The sequence below is a fragment of the Ixodes scapularis genome, unplaced genomic scaffold (assembly GCF_016920785.2).
Source record: "Ixodes scapularis isolate PalLabHiFi unplaced genomic scaffold, ASM1692078v2 PGA_scaffold9__187_contigs__length_104089568, whole genome shotgun sequence".
Classification (NCBI taxonomy): domain Eukaryota; kingdom Metazoa; phylum Arthropoda; class Arachnida; order Ixodida; family Ixodidae; genus Ixodes; species Ixodes scapularis.
This window is the reverse complement of record NW_024609884.1, coordinates 98,454,561-98,465,952: the sequence shown is the minus strand read 5'-3', so window position 1 is coordinate 98,465,952 and position 11,392 is coordinate 98,454,561. Positions and strand designations below refer to the sequence as shown.

General features: G+C 47.0%; 1 protein-coding gene across 1 annotated transcript; it reads right to left on the bottom strand.

Moving 5' to 3' along the window:
- Window positions 1–5,368: 5,368 nt before the first annotated feature.
- Window positions 5,369–7,516, bottom strand: LOC120846469 (piggyBac transposable element-derived protein 3). The gene is made up of 3 exons (XM_042287472.1): window positions 7,486–7,516; window positions 7,136–7,206; window positions 5,369–7,006 (listed from the first exon to the last, which is right to left on the bottom strand). The coding sequence occupies exons 1-3, from the start codon at window positions 7,514–7,516 to the stop codon at window positions 5,369–5,371; spliced, it is 1,740 nt and encodes a 579-aa protein (XP_042143406.1).
- Between the last annotated feature and the right edge of the window lie 3,876 nt (window positions 7,517–11,392).

Here is an 11,392-nt window from a genome sequence, read left to right as displayed (position 1 = left end):
TTTTTCTTTTTTTCGGTTTACGCTTTCTATCGCAAAACTCTTTGCACCTATTTCGCGTTACATTGGCGTTAGCCAAATAATTTTATTTATGGCAGGGAATTCTGCCGTACGTATCTTATGTTACTATTACCAACCCTGGCTTGCAATTCGCATAGAGAATTTCGTCCGGCAACCAGTTTGGGAATGACGACGTCAAATTTGTGTTATACACCAACTCAGGTTTACAAACAAAGTGATGTGTCCCTAGCGAACGCCACTGGCGCCGTGCATGCGCGATGGGGGTGTGAGCAAGAAGCTCGCCGTCGCCCATAAACAAACCATTGAAATGCAATGTTGTTGGCGTCGGTGTGAGTCCCCCTGCCCTTTTTTGCGTTCGCATTGTTGATTCAACGTCTTCCTGACGATGTCTGACTCCCTGAGCGGCGTCAGCGAAATTACCGAGGCTCGTTACACCGCAAAACATCGCGTGAATAATGTGACATGTGGCGATTCATTCCGCGTGGACGCCGCAGTATGTACGCCAGTGCTTGACTCGCTTGATGAGATTTCGCTCGCAATTTTCAGTCGCGACGCCACTCGGGCTGCAACAGCGTAAACCGTAGCTGAGATGGTCCACGTCAATACTGAAAATCGCAAGCAGAATCGCACCAAGTGAATTAGGCATAACAAGTCGGTGATGGTCACTGGTAACAATGATCAACATCTTCATGTATCCACTGTTTACATCGAGCCTGCTTACCAACCTTCAAATTTAAGTCTCTTGAGGCCTGCACTTACTTCTTATCGCAAGTACCGAGACAACATTTGGTCTACGGGCCGGCGTCGTCTAAGAGAGCAGACGACAAGCAGAAACGTTTGAAAGAGCAGACGACAGTTCGAACGACCAGAAGGCTGTTTGAACTTATAGACGCACTGAACGTAATCCGCAGGTGGTCCGCACAACTTGACGGTTTTCTCGCGTTCATGTTGGAACAAAACAAATAAATCTGATGACCACAAGTATCCGTGAATTCAACCCAAAGTGCTTCCCACCCAAGCTATCGTTGTCCGACGGCGTCTGCTTTTCCCTTTTCACGGCACATATCCAGATCCTCGCACGAACCGAGCACGTGAAAACTGACCTTCAAACTTTTCTAGACACTTTTGGTACAACCCCCGTCGCGGCGTTTTGAGGAGAAGGCAGGTTTTTGTCTGGTTCCTTTCAAAACAACGCAGGAATGCACGTCTGGCTAGGGGACTTCTGCCCACAGTTCCAGACCGGAAGTGTGACCGACGCGCCATTACCGCGCCGTGACGTAACAGAGATGAGTTCGTGTATAATTTCTTTGAGGTCTAAGCATAATTTCGGCCTCGTTATTCGTCGGTCTCTAAGATTGACTCTTCAAATATCTTTTAGGAAAGGGTAGACGACAGGCATTTTGAAAGAGCACGTGTGTCGACCAGAGTGAACATTGCTGAAGCGCCTGTAGTGTGATTTTGGCCGTAAATAACTGGAGGCCCCGGGCAAACCCACTCAATGTAGAAAAGTATCTACCTTTCTGGTTTCATAGAGAGCTATGAAAGCCAGAAGGGACAAATCCCAGCCGAGTCAAACTACCGGCTTGCAAATGCAATCGTGTTGATAATAGCGCAAAGGAGTTTGTATGACACTCTGGCGGTGCGCAGAGGGTAAAGGCACGGAGGTAATATATGATTTTGCCTAGTCACCTCGCGAACGGTTGGGTATTGGCTGCAGAGAATCATTTCGCGTTGTTTTATTACGGGATTATATCTTGATTTTTGTGCTCCTAGTTTCACAGACAGAACGAAATCGCTTTTCTCGTGTGATGTCACGGCAGGAAGACAGAAATCAGTCAGTGTACCAAAATTCGACGCATGTGCTCGTTCAATAGCGCTTCTAAAACCGTGTGATCACGGCTGTGTAACGTCAACATTGCATAAACTGCCGTTACTTGTACTCGTATTGCATCGTGAGGGAACGACTATGACTCGGGTAAAGAGGAATAGGGAGAAATGGTGTGAGTGATTTGTTGAAGTTCGAATCAACAGATCGAGCTTCCACGAATGCGATAGTATTGCATTCACTCAACCAGCTATACCAGTCCTCATACCTTCCAAGTATGCGATTCGTGTTCTGCCAGTGGTACCTGAGTTAGATTAAAAAACAAAATCCACGTTGAAAAAAAAAAAAAGAAACGTTTACGGTGACTCGAGTTGCTCCCGCGCCGAATCATGTTTCACGTAAGCGTAATTTTGGGTTCGATGCACGACGAGGGGTCTTCAATCATAAAAACATTTTGATTACGATTATTTGCAGCGCTAAAATTTTGAAAGCCAAGCAGTTTTTATAAATATTATATACATTTTATTTTACACTGTTTGAATACGCTGCCGTCGTTGTTTCCTTGAATTATTGGTTAGCTTGTGGCGGACAAGGAAGTCTTGCAAAACCATATGATAGGACCTACACTAAACCTGCCGCGCTTCGAACAATGTTAGTCCAATGGACTAAAATGCGCAACGGAGCGTTGCGCATCCGGCAAAGCGCATTCAATCGCTGCCCGCGACGCTTTTTTTTTTTTTTTTTTTCTTTGAGCAGCGAGATAATCTTTAGCCAAGCAGCAGGCATAACCCCTCTTCGTCGGGTTATGCCGGATTTAACGGAGGCGTCTCCTAATCCATTCTCCGTGTTGGCCCCTCGGGGGAGGGCGGTAAACAGGTTGCGGAGGGCGGTGAAAGAAGGAAAGAAGGGCAGGAGAGGAGGAAACGCAAAAAAGTAGAAAGAGCGAACTTTATTTTCGACTTCAAGCTCAAAACCCGCCCGCTCCGTTGGAGTACCGGCAGGGAGGAAGTGGCCGAGTGCGCTAACGCGTCTCAGCTCGGAGCGTGGAGCGAAAGCTTCCGCTGGGAACCTCCTGGGTTCGATCCCCGCTGCCCCCGCCCGTTTCGATCTGGATGAGTTTCGTACCGGCACGCGTTCTTGTGATCACTACTGCGTGATGCACGTTAAAAATCCCAGGTTAGCGGTTGTACCGCACGGGCTAAATTTCTCATCTACAGCTAAGAGACCGATTACCCGTTGAGGCGCATCTCCATCAAGGCTGTATAAACATAAAGAGCAAGCCAATTTTTTTTTGGAGTACCGGAAAGAGAAATCTTGGGGGAAGGAGAGGAAGCGAAGGAAGTGTACGCGATCCCCCTGTCCTGCGCGACCAGGTACATCGGGCAAACGGGGCGATGCCTCAACGACCGACTCCGAGAACATCAAATGGACGCCGAAAGAGCTGCTTCTCAGCACCCGATCGTCATTCACTGGAGAAAATGTCCCGGCTGCGCTCCTAATTTATGTAATAACAAAAACAGTACCTTGTCGTTTTTAGATGTATGTGTCCATAGAACTAGTGAACCTTTCTTTAAGATGGAGACATCCGTATATCGTAAACCATGTGACAGACAAAACTTTCTTGACTACCACTCTCATCACCCTACTCAACACAAAAGCTCAGTTGTAAGATCGTTGCTTCATCGTTCAGAAACAGCCCCATCTAACTCAACACTTAGCAATCAAGAACTTAGCCATGTGCGGGAGGCTTTGAAGAAACGTAACTACCCCGACCGATTTATCAATCGCGTTAACAAACAAATGTCCAGTCGGCGCCCGGATCGAGCCGAACGAACACTGACGTCGTGTGCATCCCGTACTTTAAGGGTTTCAGAGGCATTGGGACGCACACTTAGGCCGTTGGGGGTACGAACTGTATACAAACCCTACAGAACAATTGCCAATGTTATCTCCAAGCCAAAAGACCCGACCCCGCCAGAGGCAGAAAGGGGCGTGATCTACCAGGTGCAGTGCAAGGAATGTGACGCTTCCTACATTGTAGAGACGGGACGAAAAAGGAAAGCAAGACTAAAACAACACGCACGGGATGTCGTCAATTCCACCAACGGCACCCGCTTCAAGTGCGAACTCGTCGACCACGCATGGACGTCAGGACACCAATTTGACTTTGACAAGGCATCGACCTTGGCGAAAGATAAAAGGTGGGGACCGAGGAAGCTGCTGGTATCTTGGTTCATCCAGAACGACAAACGCGGAAGTGATTCATCGCTGGTAAACAAGAACCGTGGCCCCCTGCCGGACCTGTACACAAACTTTATGCCTGAATAGCCGAACTTTTTTGTGCGACTCTCACTCGCTCTGCGCTCTACTGAAGATGCCTCCCGCATGGGAGGCGAAACGTTTAATTAAATTGTCATTTTTGTTATGTCAAGCCGTTTTTGTTATTACATTTATCTTGCCTTCGCCCGGCTTCTGGAGTATTTTTGCGCTCCTAATTTCACCGGCACGACAGCCATGGGAGGCCACTGCGAGCGATTGGGGAGAGAAATAATTGAGGCCTTTTGGATGGCGACAAGCACGGAAAACATAACCACCCCGTCCATTTCGCTCTCAAGAAAGGAGATTATCTTTCTGAGGCCATCAATGGAAGCCGAACGCTGACAGACTAGGCAAGGCGACAAGGTCACCGGCAGAAGCGGCCTTTCCTTTTATGCGTTGTTGATGGACCTTCGACCTCGCCTTTTGCAAATCCTCCCCACCTGCTTTTGTGTCTTCGTGTGGCTGTCAGCGAGCGCGACAGCCGCTTTAAGCAAATCAAAAGAGTGAAGCGAAACGCGTGACCTCTCTACGTAGGACGCATAGGACAAGAACGTTTGGACGAAAATTTGTCACGTGACTTTCTCTGTCACGCTGATGGGATCTCTGGGGCTGTCGTTTTCGCCGTTTGCCTGGTTATTGAAAAAGCGGGCCACGTAGGTCCGGTTTTCGAACTGCGCTCTTCAGTGTTCTGTTGCTATCGTGCGTTGCAGACGCGGCCGTGTTTTTTCGTCGTAAACAGTCGGAATACGTCCATGCCAATTTTTCAGTAACAGCCATTTTTTTCACCGGAGTTCGTGGAATACTTGTGATGTGTTTGTTGAACACGCTTCGACAAAAACTGCTCTTCGCCGACGACGAGACGTCAGTTGAATGTGCGCAACCTTCTTCCTCGAATGTGTTTGTGGGGTGCCTGACTTGGGATTATCCCCTTCAGGCGCGAATTAACAATTTTTACTGGAAAAATAATTGGAGCTTATTTATAAAAGCAAAAAAATACATGAAAACTAAATGTAGTGTCAAAACAATTTTTCTTTCGTTTTTTTATGTTTTTTATTGCGTCCACAATTGTGCACATTGCGCTCCAAGTAGGAATTTTTTTAAAGATATTTCAAACAGCTTACTACACATTTTCTTGACACATTCTTGTGTGAGAAATAAAAGAGAAGAGTGTTTCATCTAGAAATCTCGACCCCGAGATCTGCCAGATTAATTCGTATGAAACAGGAAGAAACAGTTCTTCTGTGCCGACAAACAAAGGAAAATGCCGCACTTCTTGCAGCGAATTCGGCTTTTTGAGCTGCAGTCTTCTCGTCTGCACCGTTGGGCAAATGGCATGCTGACGTGTTCTGGCCAGTGATAGCAGCCGTCGTACCGAACTGTGTTCGTGGATTGTGGCTCGGCATTGTGAGCCCTCTTTGCCACCGGCTGGGGACTTTCATTGCTTGGCCGACCGCGCTTCTTTTGGGCCGTCTTGTTGCATGTTATTAGGCTATGGGCGACATCTGTCTGGAATGCCAGCATGTCCATAGTGTTCTTTTTGAGCAGCTTTTCCTTATCTTCGTCTCTTACATACTCTAGCCAACTGTTTGCCAAAGAGAAAGAGGCGAAGTGAGATATTACTCTTACGGTCCATTTCTTCGTTTTCGTCCGCATGGGGTAGAACGACATCACGAAGTCAAGTTTGTCGACTCCTCCCATGTACTTGTACTGAAGAATTACATCAGGGCAGTCTATGTCGATGTGCGTTTTTTTGGACTCGCTCCACCTCTTCACCTTGCCGGTGTTTCCGGTTCCAACATGCGTTGAGGCCATGTTGACCACGCCATTGTCTTGCCAACGGACCAGCACGATGTCTCCTTCTTTAGAAACTTTGTGATCGGTGCATCCTCTGCCTTCTGTCTTCATCTGTTTTTCGGTCTTCAGCTGGCATCCAAGCAAGCGGTTTGCTCTAATCGTGCCGCTGGCCAAAATACCTATCTCCTTCAGTTCAAGAAAAAGCTTCACTGATGAGAAGTAGTTGTCCATAAAGCACTTTAGATTTTGTCCTTGCGACATTGTCTGGACAAGTCGCATCACAACGGAGCCACCAAGTCCGAGGTGGGAATGCTGCGCGCTCACACCAGTGCCTTTGCCTTGGTATAGCTCATAGTCATGTGCGAGGCCGTCGGAACTGCAGCGGACAAACACCTTGACCCCTTCTGGGTTGGGTTTTCCTTTGACGAACTGCTTCGCTGCAACGCGACCCGTAAATGCAATCATCTGTTCGTCCACGCTGTTATGCTCGAGAGGCTCCAGCAGCAAGCATCGCTGCCTGACTGCTTCAATGACGGGACGAACCTTCCAAAACTTGCCCTGGCTGTTTGGATCTCGCGGAGCGTTAGAGTCCGAGATGTGTAAGGCGGCTCCGATCTTGAAGAACCTTTTTGCACTCATTGCCTCAGCAATTGCCGGAATTCTTGTGGCAGTAGTCCAGTACATCCGCACTCTTGGGAATTTCAAAACCCCCATGAGCATGAGCATTCCAAAGAAAACCTTGATTTCTTCTTCGGTGGTTCCAAGTTCAGTGCCATCTCTCTGAAGCGCATACATGTTTGTAAATTTAGCAAAATCTCGAAAGATCTGAGGTGAAAAATACCGGCTAAAATACACCAGTGGCTCCTGCGGCACTGAGCCTCCTTGCGGTCGATAGCAACAAGCAGTGTCAGTGGGAGAAAATTCTTTCGCTTCCCATTTCACAGAAAACTTCTTTGATGCGATGCTGTCTTTCGGCTGCACATGGACAGCCTGCGAGCTTCCTGGAGTTCCTGAAGTGCTCGTAAATTCGCTGCTCCCGGCATTAGCGTCCTGCAATAAATACGGTTTCACTTAATTTAACAAAAAAAGCTAGAAATAAACTTGCACTTACTGTGCTTTCCAGGTCAGCTTCGGCGGATTCATCATGGAAAAATCCCCGTCCGAAATATCTCCATTTGCAATTTTTTCCAGCAGCTCTTCAGCCGTCTCATCATCCAATTTCCTTCTCGCAGCTGCGTGATTCTGGATATCTGTAGGAAATCACAGGCAATTTATGTTAGACGTGTTTCGCTAGGAAAGTAATCCCCTACTCCCAAAGAACCTTTGTGCGAAAGACTGCCTTCAGGCGCGATGTCAACTAATGGGGACGCAAAACTACAACAGTCCTGTTCAGTATTTTGTACTTCGACTGCGATAACAACAATCGTCATATCGCATCTAGTGTATCCTTAAGTACATGCAGCTATTTTTTCATTTTGCAAGACATGCTGCATAATCAATGAAAACTTCAAGAAAAGAGAGCCACTTACTCGTTCCGCCATAGAACGTCGAGGCGTCCATCCTTCCACGTGGTTTCTAAAACGTTTCGCCGAGATTTCCCGAGATGGCGCCACAGGTACAGAGAGAGCAGCGGCCACAAATGTAAACGGTGCGCCTCAAAGGCAATTTCTCTTCCGTGTACTATTTTAGATTGGCGCGTAAACGTGGCGTGCACATTTGTGGACGTGGCGCCCGAAGGGGGCATCTATCAAGGATTACATGATATCGCTCTTTCACTAGTAAGTGCAATGCAAGCATGATTCTGATAGTCGTCCTGCTTTCCTCTCAATCTACGCGGTTTTTGTGTGATGAGTTTTGCTTGACATGAGGACAGTGTAATTGTATTTTATAATTTGCTTTTCGCTTTACAGAGAAGTGTGACCTTTGTAAATATGCTGAGAATACACTGTGTGTAATGATAGTTGTTTAATAAACTTCTGGGAGCGATTGAAAAAAATCTGTTTGTCCGTATAAGTGATTGGATATGCAACAAATGACATGCAACGTACACATACTTGCACGACGTTCAGCCAATGCGGAGGAGAGGAATCGTAGAGTTTTCGCACAATATTCCGCGAACGCTAGGCCGGGGCGAAATAGCTGTCCGGGAATACCTGCCGGGTATCAAACGGTGGTGCAAAACTGGACATTTGAGCGATATTGGAACCGAATTTCGGCCGGCACTGGCAGGATATTGCAAAGTATTGCCGTGCTGCTTGGGAACGGAGGTGATGACATCTTACCATCGTGTTTCCAACGCTTATTTAATTTATTTCTCATCTGCGACGCGTGAAAGAGCACTTCTGTGACACCCAGAGATATTCGAAACTTGGGCTGGCCTCTCGGCTTTCTTTACCACTTTTGGCATTTATTTGGCACTTCAGTGGGTAGCCAGAGAAGAGACAAACTTCGGCATGCCCCGAATCGACAAATTAAGATTTACTGCGGCAGTTATGGCTCAAGTCTGGCACTTACTTTGGCACAACTGTGGCGGACCAGAGATAAGCCAAACTCGGCGAGGCCGAAATACCGAAATTAGGCGTTGCTTTGGTAGTTATGGCTCAAATATGGCACACTACGGCACTCCTGTGGCGTACCAGAGAAACGCCAAATTTGGGCGTGTCCGAAATACCCAAATTAGGCTGTGCTCTGGCAGTTATGGCTGAATTATGGCACCAACTTTGGCGCTCCTCTGGCGGACCAGAGAAACGCCAAACCTTGTCATGCCCCGAATTCCCAGATTAGGATTTACTATGGCAGTTATGGCCCAAGTCTGGCACCAGCTTTGGCTCTCCTCTGGCGGACCAGAGCAACGCCAAACTTTGGCATGTCCAAAATACCCAAATTGGGCGTTGCTCTGGCAGTTATAGCTCTAGTATGGCACTACTTCGGCAATCCTGTGGCGGACCCGAGAAAAGCCAAACTTTGGCACGTCCCAAATACCGAAATTAGGCGTTGCTCTGGCAGGTATGGCTGAAGTATGGCACCAACTTTGGCACTCCTCTGGCGGACCAGAGAAATGCCAAACCTTGGCACGTCCCAAACACCGAAATTAGGCGTTGCTCTGGCAGTTATGGCTGAAGTATGGCACCAACTTTGGCGATCCTCTGGCGGACCAGAGAAACGCCAAACCTTGGCATGCCCCGAATTCCCAGATTAGAATTTACTATGGCAGTTATGGCTCAAGTATGGCACAAACTTTGGCACTCCTCTGGCGCACCAGAGAAGAGCGAAACTTTGGCATGCCCTAGGATCGCCCAACTAAGGCTATAGTTAGGCACCGTACTTTGGCACTGATGTGTGCCATGGTGCAAAAATCTAACTACGTCAAAGTTAGGCCCTTATGTTTGCCAGACCTTTGCCCAAGTCGGGCATTCCTCTGGCGTGCTACCTGGGTGAGGATTTCCCCAAGATGTATTTGCGTTGTCTGGGATCCTAAGCACGTAAGAGTTAAAATGTTCCTAATAATTCATATATATTCCTAAATAGGCACAATGGATCGACCGCAATGAGATTCACCAAGGATATTAGCGAGAATCGAGCCTCTGACCATACAATCCCCAGCCCGATATCTTCAATCGGCTCTACGAGAATTTTAAGGCGAAAGTCTTACTTGTCTCATAGCACGAAAAGCCGTTTTTGTTGTCCCCGAAAGATGCTCATAAAACTACGTCTTCAAGCACACGCATAAGAAAGAAAACACAAAGAAAAGCCCAGCCACGCAGATGCTTCGTCACGGTAGCCGGCGGAGGCGCTCAAGGTCAAAGCGGACAAAACGCTGGCTTGGGCGAGTTGGTTATTCATGTCTCAAAAAACCAGCGCAAGTATGGGGTGCCACACAAACACACCTCACCATCGGCCACAAAAATAATCACTCTTAGTGATACACTCACAGCAGACAAAACACCCACACAGCGCTGACTCACGACTCAATCTATATTTGCACTTATTTTTCTTTCATGCCTTTTGATACTATCGTGAATATTGGCTTGTTTTTCTTTAACGTCCCATGAATTGACGATCACGTGCGTTGATCCTATGGTGAAAGATAATCTTATTCGTTTCTTGATAAAGTGAACGATGGACTGCTAACACATCTATCTTCATACCTGGCAATATATTCTGCTTCAACTATCTCTCTAGTCAGTTGCCTACTGCCTCTGCCCAGCACTGTACACATATCTAGATGTGCCGCTCATCCGCAATAACGGCAATGTAGACGTAAATGTCCTGAGCTGGCTCTAGTCATGTTGTTGTTATGCCCGCGGAGTCGATCGCTTAAACATCTCCCAGTCTGGCCGATATATCGTTTCCCATTGGAAAGGGGAAAGGAATACACTACCCCTTCTGTGCGCAGAACGAAACTGGCCCGGTGCTTTTTTGTGGAGCCCGCTCAATGTTTTAAAGGAGTGTTCACTTTTTTTGCATAAGCTGGAAAGCTTGTGTGGAGCCGAGAAGATGATGTCGATGTTGACCCTCTTCGCCACTTTCTTAAGACCACGAGAGACGTTGTGGATGAAAGGCACAACAATGGGTCTAGTTGACCTGTCTCTTGGTTTTTGTCTGATGATATATTTTTTCTGTTCTCTGAGGAGGTATTCCGCCACTGATGTTAATAAGGAAGTGGGATACCCTGCGACAAATGTGTGCAAAGAAGCTTGTTTTTATCAGATGTTTGCATGATTTTATAAGTCAGTTTTTAAGGCAAAGTTTGACGATGCCCCTCTTTTAATCAACTTGGAGTTTGCAGAATTGAAGTTAAGGAGCGGCTTGTTTCCTCGTGGCTCGTAGAACCAGCATATGTGAAAAGTCAATAAACGTATTCGTAGATAAAGCAATCTTATGGGCCTCTCCAAGGGAAGCTGGTGCGTGAGCTCTACCGAATTCATGCACTCTTTGAAAATGGAAAGAACTTTTTCCATCATGGTGGGAAACTTGCTTTTGTCGACGTTCGCCTTAAAAACTCACTCATAAAATCATGCAAACATCGGATAAAAACAAGCTTCTCTGCACAAATTTGTCGCCTGTCATCCAGCAGGGTATCCCACTTTCTTATTAACATCAGTGGCGGAGAAGATTCTCAGACAAAAAAAAAAAAAAAGATGTAATGAGGCGAAAACTAAGAGAGAGGTCAACAAGACCCATTGTTCTGCCTTACATCCCCAACGTCTCTCATGGTCTTAAGGAAATGGCGAAGATTGTCAACATCGATGTCATTTTCTCGGCTCCAAAAAAAACTTTCCGGCTTCTACAAAAAAAGTGAACCCTCTTTTACAACAATCAGCGAGCTGCACAAAAAAGCACCAGACCAGTTTCGTTTCGCGCACAGGAGCGGTAGTGTATTTTTCCCCCTCTCCTGTTGGAAACGATGTATCGCCCAGACTGGGAGACGTATAA

Excerpts from the sequence above, each read along its gene's own strand:
- LOC120846469 (XM_042287472.1), bottom strand. The coding sequence starts at position 7,516 with ATGGACGCCTCGACGTTCTATGGCGGAACGA. Across the intron at positions 7,207-7,485 it reads GACGTTCTATGGCGGAACGA|ATATCCAGAATCACGCAGCT; the intron begins GTAAGTGGCTCT and ends GATTTCCTACAG. Across the intron at positions 7,007-7,135 it reads AAGAGCTGCTGGAAAAAATT|GACGCTAATGCCGGGAGCAG; the intron begins GCAAATGGAGAT and ends TATTTATTGCAG.